This window comes from Bombyx mori, chromosome 21 (genome assembly GCF_030269925.1).
Source record: "Bombyx mori chromosome 21, ASM3026992v2".
Lineage (NCBI taxonomy): Eukaryota > Metazoa > Arthropoda > Insecta > Lepidoptera > Bombycidae > Bombyx > Bombyx mori.
This window is the reverse complement of record NC_085127.1, coordinates 7,720,595-7,745,740: the sequence shown is the minus strand read 5'-3', so window position 1 is coordinate 7,745,740 and position 25,146 is coordinate 7,720,595. Positions and strand designations below refer to the sequence as shown.

The 25,146-nt window shown below is 33.4% G+C and overlaps 1 protein-coding gene across 1 annotated transcript in view; it reads right to left on the bottom strand.

Moving 5' to 3' along the window:
- Positions 1–25,146, bottom strand: part of LOC101741117 (small conductance calcium-activated potassium channel protein) — a 273,215-nt gene that overhangs the window by 16,126 nt on the left and 231,943 nt on the right. Inside the window, exons 3-5 of the mRNA XM_062674710.1 lie at positions 11,055–11,260; positions 812–941; positions 526–621 (exon numbers count right to left, since the gene is read on the bottom strand). Of these exons, the coding sequence (XP_062530694.1) occupies positions 526–621; positions 812–941; positions 11,055–11,260 (432 nt within the window). The remainder of the gene's footprint in view (positions 1–525; positions 622–811; positions 942–11,054; positions 11,261–25,146) is intronic.

Below are 25,146 nucleotides of genomic sequence, written 5' to 3'. Positions count from 1 at the left end.
TTTTTGTGGTTTGTGTGTGTGTGTGTGGTGGTGGTTATGTAACATATAAATATCATTTCAATTTTCAATATGAAAAAATACTACTTACAGATTTTAATATTATTAATATTTTAATACTTGTACAGAGCTTATTTACAAGTATCTTAAACTATTTGATTATTACAGCCAATCAGTCTATGAACAAACTTTTTTCAATAATTATGTAAATACATGACGGAGCTTAAACATAATATCAGTGTTTTATGAAAATTCTTTTTTATTTTATTGTGATTTAATTGTAAGGTGATTTTACGGCTCATCCATAAAATACACTTTTGAAAAGCTACATACGTTTATGACAATGCAAAGTTTTTTAAATGCATTGTTTTTTTTTTTCAAGTGATCTTATTCATCATATATTTTATTTCTTTGTATAATATAAATAAAATGGTTTATCGAATTCATTATAAGTAATCGTTGGATGCACATTTTTTCATTACAAAATATAATTCAATTACCTAATTAATTAATTTCAATTCAACTTACTTGTACTTCTAAAGCATGATACGCGACGATTAGGCCAAGTAAAATCACAGTCGACATTGATATTAGCGTCTTTAACGCCTGTGAATATATTGATGCCTGAAATTAAAGACCGCAACTCAATTAGCATATTTCTTTAACTTTCTCAGCTGAAAAATGCCCACCGCTCGATATAGTTTTTCCCCAAAGGTATCCAATAAGTTTTGTTTATTAATATTGAACTGTTCTTGAAGAAGTCGAAAACAACTAAAAAATACGGAGAATATTCATAAAAATCACATCAAATTACCTTAGTATAAACACCGGCACTTGAGAGTTCATTTTCTATTACCATAATTATAATTCCAAACATCCCCATTACTAAAGCGTAGTCACTTATCCGTTTTCTTTTTTCAAATAACGCCTTTCTCCTACCTAACCTGAAATTTAAAATGTTAGTTTAGAATTCTACTATTTATTTAAATTTTTATTTTTAAGACTACAAAATGTAGTTAGAATATTTTGTTCACCATAATAAACAGTATTAAGCTCACTTTTAATGATTTTGCTATGTTTTAGTATTTGGGTCACAAGATTAGAGCTGATAAATATAGGGCGGACACGTTTTTAATGCCGTCCTGGATCGTTCCCGTTAGATTGATTTAGGATTTAATTGGTCTTCGCCGGGATTGTTCTAAAGCAACGTTAATAGATGTAAACGACGACTTTTTGGTGCGAAATCGAATTTCAATTCGAACAATCGAAAACAGTAAAGTTTGCTTAATAAATTTTTAAATGCTACTTAAATTTAAAAATATGCGTAGAGAGAAGATGCTCTGACTAGAAGATGTATGGAAATGGTAGTGCAAGTTGGAGGGGGAAGAGGTCGACCGAAGAAAATATGGATGGAGTGTGTGAATGACGATATGAGAGAGAGAGAGAGGAGTGAGTGTTGAGATGACGGCTGATAGAAGAGAATGGAATAGAAAAATTCGCTGTGCCGACCCCACCCAATGGGATAAGGTGGAGAAAAAATAAAGTTAAACTTAAATCAGCTTTTTTTAGAAACGCCTACGAAAACGATAAATAATCGCCTGATTCGAGTGAGATTCCCGATCAGAGCCTGTGTCTTTTAGGTGTTTGGTTCAAAGTCTGGATTTCAATGTTATTATTTCATATGGCATCCATAACACCGGAGATAATCTTGGATTGAGGCCGTTGAATGAGAATCGTATGTATTACTATCTGATCAATAATTGATCCAAATTTATTATCATCGTACCGAGGGGTAAACGGGTTGAAAGGTTAAAGAGACATTTTTTTGAACTTTACCGAAGCAAAGTTTACTTTTTCAGCTATTTGAATGGAGTCAACTAAATTGAAGTTCAGTTAAAAATATCGAACTGTATATGCTAAATCCAAATAAAACGCACCCTTAATTACAAATATAAATGTCACGTATGAAGCGGAATGTCGCTTAAATATTTAAAAAAAGTTAATTCGACGCCACTAATCAGATTATCCCCTTCAGAGAAGCACTGAGTAGATCAAATAAAAATAATTATTGCATGTTATGTGTGGAATCTGAAATAAGCGATCTGAAGACTTAGAAAATCGATACGACCCTGATGCAAGCTATTTCCGTTCGTTCGAGGACGTATGATGATTTTAAAGCGATTGTACACGATGTATGGAATCTGTTATATGTATGGAAACAATTATGATCTCTAATAAGTTTACTTAAAAATGATTTCGATATGCACTCGACGAATACCTCTTTCAATCTCCTCATAATAATATGAACTAGAGGTCCCGCAGTAGTCGAAATTTGACTATCATTAATTGGAATTGTAAGTTTGTACACTATTATGATTCTATTTTGTACTTCTATAATCACAAATTTCGCCAAGGCTACTCTATAAAAAAATTTTTATGAAGACAAACAATATTTAATCTATTCTCAATTTGACCACAGACGTCAAGAACAAAAGTTTGACATTAAATAGTATGCACTATGCATGCGTGTGTGCCTCAAATACATGGTATGTAGTGTGTGTAATGTTTTCCTTATTAATTAATGTATCTTTTATACATTATTTAAAAAACATATTAGCATTGTGCCCTTCTTCTTTATATTCTCTATAAGTGTGGAAAATTTCATACTCCTCCGTCCGTGCAATTTTCGGAAAAAGGGATACAAAGTTGCTTCACGTATTAATATATAGATTAATAAACATCGGTAGCTAAACATCTTATCACGTGAACGTAGAAGCGATTCAATTCCTTTGCATCATTTACATAATAGAAGACTTAAAAACTAAGCCATTTGAATTAGTATAGTTATAATATTTTGGTGAATGGCAAATGGTAGTGTGAATGCTTTTTCGTAACAAAATATACAAACGTTGTGTTTTTCTCTTAATACAGACAACAAGCAAAGTATATGTGGAGACATTTTTACTTAAAACACCCTCTAACGTTGCTGTCAAACCATTATTAAAATGATATAATCGAAGTAATATTCAAAAAATATAACTTCTTTTTAATTATTAATATGTTTATATGTATTTATAGTTATTGAGAAACAATTATAATGATGAGTAAATTCTTGATATAAATCAAATTAAAATGTAGCCTAATGAACATTAAATACCAAACTTCAAACAAAAAACATTGCTGATGTCCGAGAAAGTGATATTATATGCTAGGGAATATTACATGCAAAGGCATGTAATAAAGTCTCAAAAAGGTCTCATACACAATACGTCAAGTTCGATAATACTGATACGAACAGGTCTCGGATTCTTAGATTTTGTAAATGATCCATGGGAAGGTTTTTGTTAAGTCATTGTTACAAACGATGTTTTGAATAACATTTTTGCCAACGTATAGAATGATAAGTGTTGAGTTTTATGCAGCGTTATAGCGATCGATCAGAGAAATAAAAAGAATTGTTTTAATCAGCCATCACGGAGTACTTTTTATTTAGTTACCATAGAGCAGTGTAGATTATACAGATTCATGTTCCACAGACTAATGTTACAAACTATTCTTTAACAAATATTCCAACACCCCCCTTCGATGACAAGTTTCTTTAAACTCAAATCTTATTTAACTAAAATTATAAATGTATAAACTTGCCATCGGACAACATAAAACAATATTAATACTGCTGTCTCACTCACAGCTTATTTAACAATTATATACTTGAAATAATCATCCAGTACAACCAAGTTACACATACATTGCAAATTAAAGAACTTTAACAATGTATCTTATCTAATATTAATCTACACATTAATGTTTACGTTTCAAATATCTTTCATTACTTTAGTAACAAACTTCTAAAAAATACAAACTTTTCTTTGCATAAAGATTTTGTACAAATATCAGCAATATTTTTATCAGATGACACATATTCAATATCTAATACATTATTCCTCACCAAGTCCTTAATATAGTGCATCCTTATATCAATATGCTTACTCCTTTTAGAGTTTTCATTTGACTTCGCTAAACATATTGCTCCCTTATTATCCATAAATAAAGTCAATTTACATTCATATCCAAAATCACACAGTACACCTTTCAAATACACTAACTCTTGAGCACAACAAGCACTAGCAATGTACTCTGATTCTGCTGTCGATAATGCAACACAACTTTGTTTTCTAGAGTACCAAAATACAGGATTATCACTACACATTATGATACCCCCACTGACACTTTTGCGATCAACAATATCACCTGCCCAATCAGAGTCTGAATATGCACATAAATCCACATCTAGATTATTCCTTTTTTGAAAAACTAACATTTTGTCTTTTGTAGCTTTTAGGTATTGCAGAATTCTCTTTCCAGCTTTCCAAGTCTGTTGAGTAGGACAGTCTAGGTATCTGCTAAGATATGATACAGCAAACTGCAGATCTGGTCTGGACATAGTAGCCAAATACATTATGCTTCCTATGAGTTGTCGATATGGTACATCAATAATCTTCTCATTTTTGTTTATTTGAAAATTTACCTCCATAGGTGTTCCTATACCTTTACATTCTGACATTCCAAATTTTTCTAGTATCTTCTCAATTATCTTTTCTTGTTTAATCGTTAATTTACTTTCTTCCTGTTTAATTTCCATACCAAGATATTTCTCAATCTGTCCTAAATCTTTAGCTTTAAATTCTTGCTTCAATTTATTAATAATTTTTTTCTGTATCCTTTTCCATTCCAATTAATAAAATATCATCTACAAATATTATAAGCCATATATTTTTATCTGTGTATAGACAACAATCATGTAATGACTGTATCAATCCATTCTTTCTTGCAAATTCATCAAATCTCATGTTCCAGCATTTAGGGCTTTCTTTTAATCCATACAATGCTCTCTTTAACCTCAAAACTATTCCATCTTTGTTTTCTTTGCCTTTGGGTATTTTTATATAAACTTCACTATCAAGAAATCCATTGAGAAAGGCTGTAGGAATATCCAATTGCCTTAATTTGTATCCTTCTTGGATAGCTTTTACAAAAAATGCTCTTATCGTAGACATTCTTACTACAGGACTGTAGAATATTTCATTCTCATAATTTTTTATTTGAAAACCTCGAGCGACTAATCTGGCTTTCTTAGTGCCATCGTCTTTCGTTCTAAAAACCCACTTAGTGTCTATAGCTAATTTTCCTTTCGGTAGTTTAGTCTCTTCCCAGCTTTGTAAGTTCTCAAGTGCTGCTAATTCCTTATGTATCGCTTCTTTCCATGAAACTTCTTTTATCGCTTCTTCATAGCTTTCTGGGTCATTACACACTAAGTAACAATATGCTGTGTACGTCCCAAAATTCTTTAGATAATCAGGTTGCTTTATTATCCTTCCTGATCTAGTTCTTTTTGTGTCTGTCTCTTCATTTTTCTGTATTACTTTTTCTTCCTCAATTTTATTTTTATCATTGCACATAACTTCATTTTTTGTGTCCTCTTCTGGTAAATAAATATAGTTGTTATTTTTAATACTGTTTTTATGTTCATAGTACTTTTCATCAAACTTGACATCTCTGCAGAATATTATTTCTGTTGTTTTTGGATTCCATAATCTATAACCTTGTTTGCCATAGCCAACCATAATGGCTTCTTCAGCTCTATTATCTAATTTCTTATTCTGTGGGACACACGTATACCATGCTTTAGAACCAAATACCTTTAACTTGTTCAAGTTAACATTTTCTAGTCCGTAGTATATTTCAGCTGGTATCTTATACTTTATAGATCTTGATGGGCATCGATTCAATTGATATGCTGCACACATTATAGCCTCAGACCACAAATATTTAGGTAATCCAGTTTCACTTAATAAAGTTCTTGACTTATCTAGTAATGTTCTGTTTAGCCTCTCTGCCACACCATTTTGTTGTGGTGTGTAAGGTTGACTATACTCTATTATAATTCCATTTTCCATACAAAATTGCTTCAAACAGCCAGCGGTGAACTCTCCACCATTATCACATCTTATGCGTTTAACTTTAGTTTCCTTTTGTCTTTCTAACTCCTTTATATGATTTATTAAATTTCTTGTGGCTTCAGATTTATTCTTTAATAGATAAACAGTCACAAAATGAGAAAAATCATCAGTTATGGTCTGGTAATATTGTTTTTCATCATAAGAAATTGGTGATACAGGACCTCCAATATCTGTATGCAATAATTCTCCTATTTTTCTACTTCTTGGCCTGTCAACTGGATAGAATGGTAAACGAGTAGATTTTCCCTTCATGCAAGGACCACATGTTTCATCAGACACAGGTAAACCCATAATTTTTAATGATTTCCTATTTAAGTGTCCGAGACGTTGGTGCCAAATATTTTTGTCTTGCTGTACACTTGAGTTCGCTTCTTCTATTAGTATTATTTCGCCTTGTACTATATATAAACCATTTCTATCTGAACATTTTAAGACTTTTCTTCCATTTATTATTTGTGCTCCAAATTTTGTAAAAACAACTTTATTTCCTTTCATATTTAAGTTTCTTACAGATATTATATTATGATAAATCCCTGGGACCATTAACGCTTCTATATTTATAGTATTATTATTTTTATCTCTTATGGTTATCTTTCCTTTCTTGTCAGCCTCTAATATTTCTCCATTTGCAATCTTAATTTTTATTTTATCTGGTAGTTTTTTAATTTCATACATGTATTTCTCTAATTCTTCCTTGATAAGATTTTCTGTAGCTCCTGAATCTATTATAAATTCTATAAATTTGTCTTCTCTACTTAGATTACACTCCGTTATTGCTAGAAAATTATATTTATTCTCTGGGATGCTTTCTGTCATATTATTTTGTTCTCCAGTTCTGTTTTTACCACATATACCTTTATTATTAATGTTTCTCCTTGAATAGCCACCTCTGCTTCTACATTCACGTGCAAAATGGCCCTTTTTGTGGCAACGATAACATTCTACACTTGAGGCAGTAAAACTTACATCATTCTTTGTATCATTATACTCTTCACCTTTATTATTCAGTTTGAGTTCTTCGTCCAATAACCGAGCCTTGACAAACTCCATGTCAATTTTATCTGCAGACATTGTTTCAATAGCAGTTATCACTGTGTTGTACTTTTCCGACATACCCGTCAGCAAATAACATATTTTATCTTCTTCATCCATCTTTTTATCAATATTTTCTATTTCTCTAATCAGACTTTCAAATCTCATGAAATAGTCTTCCAATTTATCATCCCTCAGCTTAAGAGACAATAACTTTCTTCGCAAGTGTAATTTAGTGAAAATACCTTTTCTCTCAAAAACTTTATCCAGACTGGCTAACATTGTGTAGCTAGTTGTTGCATCTTTTATGATGTCCAAGTACTTATCGGGTACACATTTTACTATTAAGGCTTTTGCAGCCGCATCAGCAGTTTTTTGTTTTAATTCTATAACGCCACTTGACGCTACCTCTAACAAAGATTTTTCGTCTAATAGACATCTCAATCGAAACTTCCAGCTATTGTAATTTTCCACGTTAAGTTGTGGGTAATAATTTATGGCGTTTGTTACTGGAACTGTTGACGCCATTTTTTGTTTTTTTACAAAATATTTCGAACAATGGACACTATTATTTTTACATTATATTCCAACTTGTACTACTTTTCTCACCTTGCGAAATTTCTAGGCACTTTGGGTACTCTGGGCCCATAACCTGTTGAGTTTTATGCAGCGTTATAGCGATCGATCAGAGAAATAAAAAGAATTGTTTTAATCAGCCATCACGGAGTACTTTTTATTTAGTTACCATAGAGCAGTGTAGATTATACAGATTCATGTTCCACAGACTAATGTTACAAACTATTCTTTAACAAATATTCCAACAATAAGTGGGATCAAGTTAAGTCTTAGAATAGACAAGAGTAAAATATTTTGTTATATCCAAACTAAAATTCTGAAGACAATGCACAATTAGCCTTATAATTGATATTTCTCAGACAATAACTAGTGTAATTTAACAATTAATGGAGGTCTAAGAGATGGAGATTCGATTGTAAAAAATAATTACCAATACTTTTATTTGAAGGAAACCACGATTTTTTATTTAATTGATTTTCTGATATTGTACATTGCATTTGAAACATTTCTGAAAGAACTCACAAGAAAGTAATCACTAAGCTTTATGAAAGAAAAAAATGGCAAAACAAAATTCTATTTAAATAGGTTTGTTCCATGACGAAAAATCCCTTTTTCGTCAAACGTAGTACGGCATGAGTAAAACGTAAAAATAAAAATAAAAGGAAGCAATTTAAGAAGATTTTTTGGTCAATACTCTACAGCATCCGACACAGTAATTTTAGGTTACTGATCATGATTTAATTTCAGCCGATACAACCACAACTCCTACACAACACTGTATGGAAGAAATAGCTAAAGGACTTATAGCTACTTTACTAGCGATTACTGAAACCGATAGACGTCATTAGGAAAATACGGTCGAATGAGGTTGAAGTGCCAATTATACTGAAATAATAGTTATATTTATGATTATAGTTATATTAAATAATAGTTTTAGTAATAATGGTTAGTATGAAATAATAGTTAATTTTATGATTAAATTCGAATAGGTTATTATTTTGCGACCAAGTAGATGACATGTTGGTTTCATCCAACAAGATATCATATCCGGCAAAATTATTCAAGATAAGAATTAGGGGGATATATGTAAATTTTTATGATTCGAACATTGATACAGTTGCATCGCTTGATGTGAATGTACCGAGCGTCTAATGCTTTAGGCCACGATGACTTCATATAATGTTAATAGTCTCTCGCACTATTTATTAAATGATTACGTGTGGCAAGTTATCTTTATCGAGAGGCACACCTGATACTGCACGAGTAAATAGATCTAGTACTATTGCCAACTAGGAAAAACTTAAGCTTAGCAGTAATTCTTTTGTGGTAATATTTGATAGAATAATTTGAAGTTCTGCTGTGGAGCTATCTTGTGTTCAGATTTGAAGTTGAGACAACCATTTCATATTAGACCTCATAGGGAGACCTCAATCCTCAGTAAAGACCTCAGTCTCATGTCTCGGTGTCGGTGGCCAAATTCTACATAACAAGTAGGACCTATTCATCCATTTTCGCAATAAAAAATACACTTACACCGAAATACCAGTTCTCCGGAGTCCAAACAATATCTATTCATGAAAATAATAGTAATCCTTTCATACATTCTCATCTCTAGAGAATATACCGGATTTGGGCCGAAGATTGACCCTCGGTTTATTATGTTGCTATAGGTTCTTGATAGCCCAAGAGACTTGATCAAAAATGTGCCTTGATATGAACAATATAAGGTCAAGTGAAGTGTTTCATTTTTGCAAGATATATGATAGAGTTTATTATAAAGTATAGTTTTTATTAAAAACGTATGAAGCAAAATAAATGAAACATATTACATAATTTTTATAATATTTATATTTTGCATGGATGTATTTTTGCATGTGTTTGCATGTTTTTTTATTATTATTTACTCTAACTGTTTTCCAGGTATCGAAAAACTGGTTATAACAGCTTTTACATAATCAATTTACTGTATCGGTTGGACTAGAGGCAACCAATAATACCTAATTCTGATAATAAACTAGATTTTATTTCTGTTATACTAAATAGTGTCATTTTATGCATTTCTTTGGTAGGTCCGCTGCCCGAAAATTCAAGAAGTCAACTAGACTTGCAACTCGCGCGGTTATAATATTTATATTAAAATATCTATACGTTCACGACTATTTCTGCTCTAAGTACTCATCATTGACCAATGCAATAGAGATTTAAACCTCACATCTCGTATTTAATATCTGACATTTCGAATATAGTATAGTTTTCTTTTAATAGTAACGGACGGTTCCGTGAAAGTAGTTTTAATTCTCTCTAAGACTCGCGAAAGCCGAAGAAAATACGAAACTCATATTTACAATATTGTTTATAATGTTTATTTTTTTATTGCTCAGACCTGTGGACGAGCTCACAGGCCACCTGGTGCTAAGTGGTTACTGGAGCCCATAGACATCTACGACGTAAGTGCACCACCCACCTTGAGATATAAGTTATAAGGTCTTATGTGTAGTTACAACGGCTGCCCCATCCTTCAAACCAAAACGCATTACTGATTCACGGCAGAAATAGGCAAGGGGTAGTACGTACCCGTGCCGGCTCAGAAGAGGTCCTACCACCAGAAAAACCACCAATGTAAATGCAGTAGCCTGCTATTACAGTGGCATATGCATATCGTCGCTGTCAAAACAAAATCTGCTATATACAAAAACTGTATTTTGAATTAACGAGTAAAAACATTCTCGTATAAAATTTTATATGAAATTGAATTTTGAAGAACTATATCAAATGAAAGCTATAGATAAATATTAAAGCTGTAGACACATAACAGTTTTTTTATACGGTAGATAGGGCTGTGAACTATACGAAAAGGTCAAAAAGTAAAAAGCTCAAAAAGTGCACATAGCAGATTTTGGTTTGACAACGACGATATGCAGTATCTATATATTAATAAGTGAAGGAAAAACTTTGTATCCCTTTTTACGAAAATTGCGCAGACGGAGGAGTATGAAATTTCCCACACAGATAGAGAATATAGAGGAGTGCCGAATGCTAATATTTTTTTTAAATTATGCCTAATAAATACATTAAATCAATAAAAAAAACATTACACACACTACCATGTCAGATGTATGTCATGTCTTTGACGCACACACACATGTACTATTGACTATATGTATGTTGTACTATGTGACGCACATACTATTTATTTATTGTCAAACTTTTGTTCTTGACGTCTTAAATTGAGAATAGATTTAATATTGTTTGTCTTTATTAATATTTTTATATAGTGTAGTCTTGGCGAAATTTGTGATTATAGAAGTATAATAGTCTTTGAAAATAAAATCATAATAGTGTACGAACTTATAATTTCAATTAATTATAGTCGAATTTCGACTACGGGGCGACCACTAGTTATGTTTTAATGCATCAATGTACACTAACCTATATCCTATGTTGGGTTTGTGCTTGGCTGTCCCTCCGCCTTTGTACGTGCCGCCGCCCAGAGCCCGTTCTTCTCCGAAGCGTGGATACTCGCTGTGAACGCCAACTAGAGCTACGCCTGCCTCCTCCCCGCTCGCGTCCCGCCCCCCGCCGGAGTAAGCCTTCATCGCACCCGGGATCGAGAGTGTCGACACCGGCTTTCGCAGCTGAAATACACCGAAGTATTCTGTCAATGCGGATCCTAAGCTTAATCCGTTTGCAATTCGATAGGCTGCAATTGCAGCGGTAGGCAGCGGCTTGGCCCTGCCTCTGGCATTGCTGAAGTCCATGGGCGACGGTAACCACTCACCATCAGGTGGGCCGTATGCTCGTCTGCCTACAAGGGCAATATAACAAAAAATTAAAAATATTTCTTTCTTTTTGCAATTCGTTTGCAATTCTTAAGGTGGGTGGCACATTTACGTTGTAGATGTCTATGGGATCTAGTAACCACTTATCACCAGGTGGGCTGTCAGCTCGTCCACCCAACTAAGCAATGAAAAAAAAATTAAAAAAAATATATCTTCAAGAACGTGTTCTGGCTTTTCGATTATTAACATGAGGATTTACGATCAATATTTCACAAATTATCTTGTTCGTAGCATTAATTATCTATTTACAAACTTTAGGTACAATTTCAACAACATTAAAGTATAGTTATATTGCTTCAATTAAGTAAAAATTGAGCGGTAGTTTTTATTCATAGATAATGTTTGTTAAATTGCATTTATTTCTTTTTTGAAAAGTATTCAATACGGTTTTACACCCACACATATTTCGTGACGATATAATGTTGATTTTTAATTGAGACTTTGATCTCTTGCCTCTAGTGGGCTGGTGATAATCACGTTGCAATAATTATGAATTCCGGTAACCACTTAATTATCAGATGAACTTTGAGATAGAAGAAAGTATTTTTGTCTATTGTACTTTAATTTCGCTTGATATTTCAATGACGGATTCAAATAATACTAGCAAGTAACTTATCTGTAGTTACTTACATACACAGAAAAAAGTTAAACTATTCTTGTCTTATCGTTAAAAATGTGTTATTTTCAAATTTTTATAGTAGCAAGTATACATATAGCAATAAAGCTTAATTTAGCTTATCAAGAAAACAGCTTCAGAAATCTTAAGTTCCATAAATCGACAATACATTCTTTTTGTATTTCTCTTCGATTTTCCGCCTCCCGGTCAAACACAAAGAAAGCGTAAGTAAGTGAGGACCGATCCTTAACCAATATCGTTAAATTCTGCTGTCCTACGTGTAGCGAATCTCTAAGTTGTATTATGTAACACATCACGTACCGGAGCGAAGAAAAACGATTAAGTTCAAGTTATAGCTTATAGTCGTATCTGCTGATTCACTTATCTATCGATCACGTTGCCTTAGTAATATGATACATAATATTGTTACCTATGTGTTTATAACTTGTTTTAAAAAGAGTAAATGTAACCCTTATTTCAAGATTAAATACATAACTAATATATGAAAGTTGATTTTGAAAACAAAATTTGTTAGTTTTATTAATTTTTTTCTCCTATCTACGCCGAAAGTTCGGTTTTCCTCCCGCTGTACAGGGAAGAAAGTCTAAGTTTTCCTTCCTGGGTATTGACAAGTGCGCATGCGCGTTAGTGTCTACGTCTGCTCTCACGCACCTAAAATTCTCCGCCATTTTCCGGTTCTTGTTCAATTAGTAGTAGTTTATTTAAAAATAAAAAAAACAGTTAAATTGTTTTTTAATGAGTGACACCCCCCCCCCCCCGCCCCTGGACCCCGGCTCGGTACTCCACGGGTGCTAAGTTTTTCCAATGTCGAACTTTCGGCCTTGTAGGAGAAAAAATAGTATGTGCACTGCGGGAAAAAAGTAGGACATCTCATCCCGCGTGTTTGCCACCCTCGCCTTCGGCTCGCTTTTCTCCCTTGGTGCACAATGTACTATTACTTGTCGTAATCATACAACTTGTAATGTATTCTGGTTTGAACTGTTGGTCTAGAACATGTTCAGCTTTGAACGTTGGGGCAGCCGTTGTAGTATACTGTAGCACTGAGTGGATGGTGGCATTTACATTAATGTCTTTAGGTTCAATTGTCCACTTAACACCACTTCGGGTGAACCGTGAGCTCGTTTACCCAATATCAATATCTAATCAATAAAAAATAATCCTTAAATTAATTTTGCTGTCTCTGAATTAACAGATATACATCTGAAATGCTAAATCATATAGTTTAATAATCATTGTTTAAAAATATTGATGCCCTCTTAGCTTCCCTCTAAATCTTAAATATATATTTCAAAATAAATTTATTAGATAGATAAAAAGCTTAAAACAAAAAAGAAATGCATGCCACTAAGATATAGCCCATAAAATGTAATTAGATTATTACGGAGATCAGGTCAGACATTAAAAGCTCCTTAAGCTTCTCTTAAACTGGAAGCAACTTATCTCGAATGTGCGGCAAAATTAAAATTAGTTAAAAGCATGCGTCGAGCTTTTAAAAGTTAAGATTATACTAAGGAGTAACCGGAACGTGGATTTTTAATAAAAACGAGAATTATGTTTAATGTTAAAAGTTTACTTAGAAAGTGCACAAATGGAAGTAAGCTTTATTTCTATATATAAAAATGAACTTCTGTTCGTTAGTCTCGTTACAACTCGAGAACGGCTGGACCGATTTGGCTAACTTTGGTCTTGAATTATTTGTGGAAGTCCAGAGAAGGTTTAAAAGGTAAATAAATATGAAAATGATCGGAATTAAATAAAAATATAATAACAATTTTGTTTTTCCTTTGATGTGTCTCCCGTCGGACGGATTCCTTTTGTTTGTTTTAAGTTTATTTTATGCAACAGTTTAGGTCTTTTATCTATCGATTGAGGCACTACGAAGTCTGCTGGGTCAGCTAGTTATTTATATATATCGCGTTCAGAATGTGGGTCTTAATATGAGATCCTGGTTTCTTTGGTTATTTCTAGATAGATATTGAGTAATTGTGGATTACAACCTCCTCAGATCCGTTAACGAGTCCCAAGGGCCGGGAAATGCCCATGTTTTCCCATGGGTGATTCCGGAATGCGTCCCGTGGTTCATAATTTACGCTCACTATACGTCTCTATGATCCTCGTATATTAATTTGAAAATTTTATTGAACAAAATGATTTAAAGCTATGGATATTTTAGGATAAACTAAATCCTACATAAAGTCCAACGCTGAAACACTATGATAAGTACGGTAAGACGTCTTTTGTCTGTAAATTTAAATGAAAACTTAAGTCTTGAGAATTGATGATACAAGTTTCGCAAAATATTTTTATATATTTAATTAAGTAAAGGCTTAGGACTAAATGGTATAGGAAAAGTAGCAAATGATAGATATGTAGGAATTACAATGCAATTTCAAAGTAAAAGATACTTTGAAAGATATAAATATGTTTTAGGGAAAAACGGAAGAGAAACATGTCACACATTCATAAGTTATACCAACATTAAAATTCATCCGAAAAGCCGTCCTTTAGCCCAATGCCACCAATATTACCGAATAGAACTGCGGTATCACGTCGGCACTTGGACCGAAGTTGGGCGTTCCTCTGTAATGGCACAATTCGTATAAAGTATCGTCTCAGACCTTGCAGGCTTGTATAGAACCCTTTGGGTAGCCTCTGGACGTAAAACCTCAAATTCGTTGGGTTTTCAATTAGATTCGTTGTCTCTAAAAGCAAGTAAGCCAAGGAAACTATTTCAGTTGGATGAAACTGAAATTTTACTAGTGTTTTATTACTTTCTTGAGATGAGGGTCAAAAATTGCTAAACGGAATAAATGTCTTCTCAAATTCGGTTGTTTTCTTTGCTGCACACTTTTTGATTATTAACAAGAAAATCGTATAGTTATAATTATTAACTGACAGTGTATTGCATATTCATATTAAAGCAGTTTTGTGTCCTGGTTTCTATCTAATACAGCGATTGTACCATATACCAACTTTACTTTTGAGGTGCGTAGCAGCATCCAAGTTATAATGACTATATTACTATGCTATAGTAACTAGTACTATAGTGGGTACAAAGCCAGCAAAAACCATCAAATCATCTGCCCTTAATTTATCAACAGTAAAAATTCGCATCTATTAGTGACTATGTAAATTTAAGTTTAAAGCTGTGTATCTTTGCTTCCGTGAACAATCATTGAAACAATCGAATGGTGCTTAGACTTTCAAATAAGTTCTACAGCTAGAACTGAAATCAAATCAACAACTTTGTTTCATATTTGATCACTGCAAACTAATTGTTGTACTATATATACACACGTATTGATTTTTGTTTTCGTTGTTTTAATAAAATAAAAAATAAAATTATATCGATGGTATTTGGCTGTAAGAAAAAATATTGTTTTATTTCCTAATTTACTTCTATTCTTAATGAATATATAGGTATTATGTGTTAATGTGTGTTGAATGTGTGTTTTAAATGTTAACACTTTCAACATAAAGTCCCAATGAAATCAATGAAGAAAATTCTACGTGATTCTAAAACAATGAACACAACTAATAAAAAATAATTAAAAGTGATTTGAAATCATGGAGTCACAAAGCAGTAGGAACGAAATTCACCACCTACTTACAACCACATATTAACTTTTATATAGGACTATTATTATTGTACTCTTGGCTACGTTTCTCCAGCCAATATCAACGTAGCATATCTGTTTTAATAAATCGCTGTTTTATTAACTTGACAGATCAGATTCTAATCTTGACAGGCACAAGAATTTATTGATGATAGCTATCGACGTTCTACCATAATATCTATCGCACGTGACATTAGGTTGATTAATCATCATAAATACAAAACAAAAATCCCTATAGTTATGTAGTGTATATAGCACTTTATTTTTACGACTTTGAAATGATTAAAAAAACACACAGTTTTGCTTGTTAGCCGACTTCAAAAAAGATGTAACTCTCAATTCGACTGTTTTTTTTTAAGTGTGTATATGACAAGATTGTTTTTTATTTCAAACTTTTAAATTTTATCAAGTCCTGATCAGGACTTTAGTTGTCCTTATTAAAGCATATTTAATGGATTTGACGGTTTGACGTTGATGATACTCTCAGTTTATTTTGTTGAATTGAAGACTATTTTATTTTTTGTTCTAATTTGTGTTTTTTTTGTTTGTTTTCTTTTTTTTTTGTTTATTTAATGTAATTAAATGAAGAACAATATGTTTTTTTAAACCAGGAACATTATAACGTAATCAATATTACTCGTACTTTTCGATTTGTTGAATCTACTTGTGGTCTTGTAGTACTTCAGTGAAATGCTTTTTCTGTCTTTTTTAATAAATAGTTAATAAATCAATATAAAATCTTTAAGTAGGTCAGAATTTTCGCTTAATGTATTTTTAGCACGAATGAAAGGTCAGCAGAAAGGCTACTAGAAACAAAGTTAAGCTTAAAGCACTGACTGGATTCGACGGTACCTGAATAACAAACAACGTTGTGAAGAAAATGAACTTGTGTTTGGACTCGATTATTTTATTGCATTGGAATTATCTATAGTCCTATTTCCGGTTTTATATGGGAAAATAAGTACGCACATAGCTCACTTTGTTGTAGTTACTAGAGCTTCTAGATATGACATGTGAATGTATACATGTAAGCGTAGTAACTTGAGACATGAGGCTTGAGTCGTGAGTCCGAATTGTTTAATCAGAGCCACTTTTCCCTTCAAATCGGAACAAGTCGGAGCTTCCCCTAAAGAATAGACAAAATGGTAGAATTTACTTATGCCATATTACTCACACCGCTAAGGTTAAGCTTCATGTTCGAGAGGTTTGGATGTGATAGTATTGCCGATAATATTGCTAGTATTGTCGCCAACCCACATAATTTATACCACGGACCGTGGATCTATCTGTACAACTTAGTTTACGAGTGAAAATGACATGATTCGTTATTATAATTTAATAATTCATAACTTTTGTAATTTTTGTTTTTATATGTCCTTCTTCGAATGAGTCTTGTGGAGAGTACTTAACGGTAGATAGCGCCTTGGCTCTGCCCCTGGCATTGCTGACGACCATGGGCGACGGTTACCGCTCACCATTAGGTGGGCCGTATGCTCATCTACCTACAAGGGCAATAAAATAAATTAAAAAGAGATTTTGAGCACTGGAGTATGATTTACTAGATTTAGTTCCAAATTACTTATTTTTACCGACCAAGTTTTGTCTCTGACAAAGCGCGGACGTGAATTGTTGAGGAACAGGAGCTTTTACTAGTTTCCAACTCCAACATAGCTTGGATGCAGGAAAAACAGGCGAGCGAAATTACGTCGATTTTCTGCGGCCAAAAAGGCCTAATTTCCACAACCCAATATTAATGATAAAGGATGGTTCTGTACAATAAACGTATCTAGAATACAACGAAATTTCGCAATAAATTTAACATGTATTCAATTGCCAAACAAAGGGATTTCATTGCGGTGCACCCATTCAAACTTAAAATTTACATGGTATAATTGAATTATGTCGAGTTTGCGAAAGACAAATAATTGCAGGAGCAATTTGGATAACTTACTAGTTTAACGGCCGTCTGGTGTAGTGGTAAGTGACATGGTCACTATACAAGGGGGTCGCGGGTTCGAATCCCGCCAACGGAAGATATTTGTATGATAAATATAAATGTATTTTCCAGGGTTACGGATGTATATTAAATATATGTATGTGTATAATAAAAATATTACATTTATTTCCGTTATCTGGTACCTGTAACACAAGTTCTTTACGAACTTACCACGGGACCAGTTAACGTGGCTGATTGTTAGTAAATATTAATATTTATTTATATTATTTATTAAAAAAAAAAAATTTGTAATAGCTTGTCGGACGCTGATACGTATTTCTTTACTCTTTGCAAACGATTATTATACTTCTGTATTATTGGTTACCACATTGACAACAATCTTGCTAGTATGATTTAAAAAAAAGGTTATAATACATGATTTATATACCACGGTGGATGAACATGTTATTTCTACTGAGATAACAAATCTGATAGTCAACACAGCAAAAGTTTCGAGCTCAGTGCTTTGTGGTTTATTAATGTCAAAGAGTTTGCTCGTTCCAGTTTCAGAGCACAATAGGGATGGCGTCAAAATTGGATATCGTTAAGTAAGCTTAAATTAATACGATGAATGATCAAGATCATACGAAAACCAAACCAACCAAAAAAATAAGTATTATTGATGTGGTGCTATGACCACCACACTTGCAAGAACTCAAAATCTCCTCGCGGCTGTCATCCGAGTGTCTTCGCAGAGTCCTTGAATACTTTGGTCACATCGCACGGAAGGATGGTAGCAATCTTGAGAGGCTCATCGTGACTGGTAAGGTAGATGGGAAAAGACCTCGGGGGCGCAGCCCAATACGTTGGTCCGACCAGATCCGCACCGCTCTTGATTCCACGTTTCACAACGCCCTCCACACCGCCAGAGACAAGAATGGATGGAGAAAAATCGTGCGTGCGAAGGTGATACAAAAGGGTGGTCACGACCCTCAGCAATGAGGAATACGACGCAAGGAGGAGGATGACCACCACAAAAAACTTGGTATGACATCACCTCTTGGTAAAAGTCATAATAATAAAATACATAGTTTAAATTTATTGAAACCGTAAAATAAATGCGGCATAAAATATATTGTTCTGCGTATTATTGAAAACGTTCACCCATGGACATCGACAACTTTAGATACGGATGAAGTTGTCATGAAGTACTTCATGCTTTAGACTTGTTTGAAAGAATTCTGGTAATAGCCCTCTATAAATAAGGTGGAGACTTGATTCCAGAATTTCAAAGTACACGGAATAAAAATTGTTTATCAAGTCCTGATCAAGATTTTGGTGTCAGGTAAAACTGATAAATCCAACTCGATGCTGGATTACGCAAACTGCCTTTGCGTTTCGTGAACTATGTTGCATAATGTACTTACTACTGAGTTTCATGCAGCGTTATAGCGATCGATCAGAGAAAATAAATAGAATTGTTTTAATTAGCCATCACGAAGTACTTTTTTTTATTTTTATTGAGTCACCATAGAGCAGTGTAGATTATACAGATACATGTTCCATAGAATAGTGTTACAAATTATTCTTAACAAATATTCCAACACATACTAGTCTGTCAAGAAAATACCGGGAAAAGATCAATAATACACAACATTTTAGGTATTCACCTAAATGCTATATACACTTACGCTAATGAATAATTCAATCATCAAAACATTTTTTAAACGCTTCTTCCGAAAGTCAGTTCAATTCGCCGCAAATTCTCCTTTATTTCTTCTACCGATGAAAACGAGTAACACAAATTGGTAATTTGAGTGTAAGAAAAAGAAAAAAGTCGGTTGGAGCCATACCCGTTGAATAGGTTGCTCGATGGTATCCGTAGAGTTTTTTGTCAAAAATTCGCTCGCAGTGATAGCCTTGTGTGAAGGCGCATTATCGTGGTGCAAAATTCGAAAGTTTTCTTTCCACAAATCTGGCCTTTTTTATCGAATTTGCTCTCATAAACGCCACATAACGCAAAAATAGAATTTTGTATTTGCCATTTGACCTTCCAGCAAGATATCCGAGTGCACAAAACCACGATATTAAAAGGAAACAGTCAACACGACTTTAACTTATGTTATTACTGGTGGTAGGATCTCTTGTGAGTCCGCGCGGGTAGGTACCACCGCCCTGCCTATTTCTGCCGTGAAGCAGTAATGCGTTTCGGTTTGTAGTATCGGGCAGCCGTTGTAACTACACTTGAGACCTTGGAACTTATATCTCAAGGTGGGTGGCGCATTTACGTCGTAGATGTCGCTCCAGTAACCACGTAACACCAGGTGGGCTGTGAGCTCGTCCACCCATCTAAGCAATAAAAAAGAAAACTTTGGATTGACTTTGGCGTGGTTTTCTTATTTTCAATTCAGTTGGAAGGCGTTACTCCGAGGCCTGTGACTAGTTTGCGTATAAAACCCATAAAACATACGTCTCGTAAAAAGAAAATAAGCCAGTAACAATACGTTTAATGAATGTTGGGTCGGGATTGATTCGTTCTACTAGCATGTCCTAGGGGATTCTTATACGATTAAGTTTTTGGAGAAAATTCAGGTATTTTGGGACTAGCCCAGCGGTAACATGTTTAATACCCAAGCGATAATTTAAAATGTTACGGATCTACTCGTGAGAGATAGAAAGTTTGGCAAATATCTCTCTCAAATTTGAATTGTTATTGTTAGCTAAGTTATAGCAGATGTTGATGGCCTAAGAGAACGCGGCAAATCTTCCATCACATTTGAACGGTTTATACCACTCACAAGCGCGTGTTTATGATAAATTTCACCATAAGCCTTCTGTAACATTTTCAGTGACCCCGAACACGAAATTCCACTGGCGATGCAAAATTTCAGACAAAGTCTTTGTTGAACGTGCTTGTCCAATATGAAATTCACACTACACACTAGACGTGATATCTATATATTAATACGTGAAGCATAAACTTTGTATCCCTTTTTACGAAAATTGCTACTATTTATTGTCAAACTTTTGTTCTTGACGTCTGTTGTCAAATTGAGATTAAATATTGTTTGGCTTTGTTAATATTTTTTTATAGTGTAGTTAGTCTTGGCGAAATTTGTGATTATAGAAGTATAAAATACAATCATAATGCTGTACAAACTTACAATTCCAATTAATTATAGTCGAATTTCGACTATTGCGGGACCTCAGTTACTAAAAAAAGCCCTGTATTTAATATAAATAACAGATTCAACTCGACTGTGGTGCAGTATTTATCGTCCCTGACTGCTGCGCAAGGCGTCGTGGGTTTGATTTCCACATCTGGCAAACATTGTGTGATGAACAGGTTTATTTCCTTTCATCAGGGTGCCACGATCGGAACTTCTAGCAGGATTTGGGGGAGGCCTCTGCGAAAGCAACACAATCTTTTCCGTTGTCAAATGTTTACAAAAATTACATTAATAGTATGTACCTAAATATGAATTAAGGTTGTTAATAAAGGCTTCTTTACCTTAATCTTTATATATTTAATGGTATATAAGTATGTCTGTAAGTCTCTAGGACCCATAATACAGGGAATCCTAAATTGGGACCGGATGAGCAGATGACGTGTAGTTTGTTACTCGTTATTAAAAAAAAAAACTCGATCTCCGCACCGATCATTCATTCCCAATACTATTTTGACGGAATGTATTTATTTGATAGTACATATCGTCGCTTAAAAGGCAAACGTGACTAAGCGACAATAACTGCTTTATACATAAATGATAGGCAATAATCATATTCGATGCGCAAAAAATATATATTTCTACGTCTATTAAAATCATTTCAATCCTACAGCTAGATTCGTTAAAATAGATTTTTTTTCAGGTATTTCAACTTTAAATCAATCTACTGTAAAGTTCACGCATTGTCGCTTAGTCACGTTTGCCTTTCAAGCGTCGATATACAAAAATTTCGTTGTTACTTTATCAACAAATATGCGATTTACATTTTTCAAGCAATCGAGGCTAAATGCAAAAACAGTTAAAACGAAAAGAAATAGTGAGCAATTAAAACCGCCTCAATTTGAAGATAAACTTGAACCCAACGCGATTCTGACATTTTCTAGATTTATGAACGTACGTGCCCCGTAACGTAATGAATGGATTAGAAGAAATTCAACATTCTCTCGTTCGTTCGATATCAGTTTTACGAAGGATGTTCTTCAAGTGCAGAAATTGTTTTCACTTCTATTAGCAGACTGGAATATCATAATAGACATATATGAATAGACTGCCTGTTCTGTCGATCGTAATCCATCAAAAGATATGAGTATTTGACCATTTAAACATTTTTGAATACGCTTTTATTAGCTTCAGTCGTATGTATGTAACGGAATCTTTGAACATGATTTTGATCCCCTTCAAAACGTCGGATTAATTCGAAATTTGGTATAGTTACTCATTAAGAACTGATGACAATTTAATATTAAAAAAAATATTGAAAAAATTGAAATTCAAGTGCATGGTATTCATTCAATTCAAGTTCATGATATTCAATGCATGGTATCAGTCAGTTGTTGTTGTTGTCCTAGGGTACCCCGCTGGTACATAGGGCCCTCACAAGTTGTCTCCACTTTACCCTGTCTTGCGCTTGCTCCTTGGTATCAGTCAGTAGCTATAAATATTTTATGAACAGATATGAGTAGAAAGGTTATTTTGATAATATCCTGAAAAGCACCCCACGATTTTTTACAATAAAATCATTTCCTTTATACTATTTTTAATTCAAATTTATTAAAATTTATATTCTATTTTTAGTGGGATTTTCTATAAAAGCGTATTTTGTTAGTTTTTTTAAACTCTTTTTTTTCTATAGCTGTAATATTGATACATGATAATTCTTCTTGAGTGGCGACCGACAGACGTAGCGTGGCTAGGCCTTCCACAAGATGGACCGACGATCTATTGAAGTTCGCGGAGATCCGATGGATGCAGGTAGCCCAGGACCGATCTTTGTGGCGAGGATTGGAGGAGTCCTATGTCCAACAGTGGACATCTGTCGGCTGATAGAATAGTATATGTTTCCAAGGTATTTCAGAATGATATTTAAGAGTTCCGATAGCCACCAAAACTTACATGAATTATAACGGCATAATTTACATAACAGCAAAATCACGATCTTTTATGTGTTATATTAATTTTAGAATTTAATATTAATTATATTTCTTTAATAATAAAATATTTTGTTTATTATAAATAAACCAATAAAATCTCTCAGACTTGTCTAGTTCTACATTTTCACGCTATGCCTGGAACATTTGATACAAGTAGTTTTCTTTGAAGCGTGCTTGGGATGTTATTTGGCATATTAACGTACTTTCTCAAACTCCTTTGCTATACAATTTAAATTTAATAAATAAAAACTATTAGAAAAGAAAGTGAACTAGAAACAATTTATATACAGTAATCACCCAACAATAACTAACCTAGTCTATTTTATTTCCAAGAAAGATCATACATATCTTATCGTTCTTATGACATAAGTGGTAGATCGATAGAGTGTATTATTAAAATAGGCAACAACCATAACCGCCCAACTATTACGAGACTAACCTACCCCTGTTAATGGCTTTGAATACTGCATTCAATATTCCTACATTAATTGTTGTAAATTAAAGATATTTTAAATAAAACAGGTTCTTCCGGAAGGTCAGTGAAGAACCACATTGCAGTTAGTGTATTCGTGTTGAAGGTTACTAAAAAAACTGCATTCTCACATGCAATATTTCATGTCAAGGTATTTATGAAATAATAATGTAGCTGAATTAGGATTAGTTAAGTCGTAAGTAAGTTAAGAGAAGGTTTAAAAGGTAGGTAAATACGAAAGTTCTTGGAATTAAATAAAAATAACAATTTTGTTTTCCATTGATGTGTCCCCCGTCGGACGGATTCCTTTTGTTTGTTTAAGTTTATTTTATACAAAAGTTTAGGACTTTTATCTCTCGTTTGAGGTACTACAAAGTCTGCCGGGTTAGCTAGTGTTAAATAAAAAAACTGGGAACTATGTGTTAGATAACGAGAAAGTTCGAAGTTCATTGTCAAAATTAAAATTGAGTACTGGTAAGACGTGTTGTCTGCTAGTACGGGTAGATACAGGATATCTGTTCAGTTCTGCCGCAGAGAATATCACAAGCAAGTCGCCAGACACGCCTTTGGAAATAAAAGGTGAAAATGTTCTTTTATACAAGACTTTGGGCTAATCTCTTAAAATAAAATACAATACATAGGCTCTGTAATGTTGTCTATACTAATATTGTAAAGAGGAAAGATTTGTTTGTTTGTTTGTATTGAATAGGCTCTAAAACTACTGAACCGATTTGAAAAATTATTTCACTGTTTGGAAGCTACACTATTCCCGAGTGACATAGGCTATATCTTCTTTGAAAAAAAAATTAAAAATCCTCACTAAAACTCCAATAATGTAACCCAAGGTGTAAAAAAAATACCTAAAATATTATTTACGTCGCGTGCCTTGCGAAAACTATTGATGATAGAATAAAATAATGTACTATGAATTTGTAGAACACATTATTATTTACAAAAAATATCGGGACAGCATATGTCTAACTATTATAGTTATGCCGAAAAACAACGACAAATATCGTTGAAGTTTTTGTTAAAGACCCGAGCGAAGCCGGAGCGGGCCGCTAGTTATTCATAAATACACCGATTTTTGCAATTTCACGAAGATAAGCCATTCAAAGATAAAAATATTGATGTTAATGTGAGGAATCCAATAAAGCAACTACATCAGCGAACACTAAAATATTACGTCACATTACAGGGTGGAAATCACGATGACCATCTCAAAAAAGAAAACTGAAGCAAGAAGGAAAAATGTATCATAAAACGTGCCCCATTACTCCAAACACAGTCTATCAATTGTGTCCATTTTATGAAATACATAATAAATAATAAAGTTTGCATGATTTATGATTGGAATTTAAAAGGTTGGTAAAGTTAATGGAAGGGCGGTTTATGTGGTTTTAAGCTTGCTACAATAACTGATATTATTTAGTCCAATGAGGGCAAAAGCAACTTATAAGCTTAAAAGCTATGACCTTTTTTGTATAGCTTAAACCCGGTGTTAAGTGGTTTCCGGAGCCCATAAAACCCCGTTTCGGAAACCTTATGCTCATATTAAACTAACTGAACATGTTGTTCTAATTATAATTTGATATAATAACTAAATACTGCCGTATATATTGCCGTATCCAAAATAGACTTGATTAAATTAGTCAATTATTGTTGTTCAATAACTAAACTGAAGAGAACTGTATGACCTTGCTCAAATTTGTTTTACCTTCGTCCTTTTGTATTTTCAATGGTTTCCATTTTACTGTTTAATTGCACATCTATCCATATAGTTCCAATGGCTCATTAATGAATATCGCTATGCTAAGATCGAAGATCTTAAATGCATTGAAATGGGAAACATGATTGTTTTT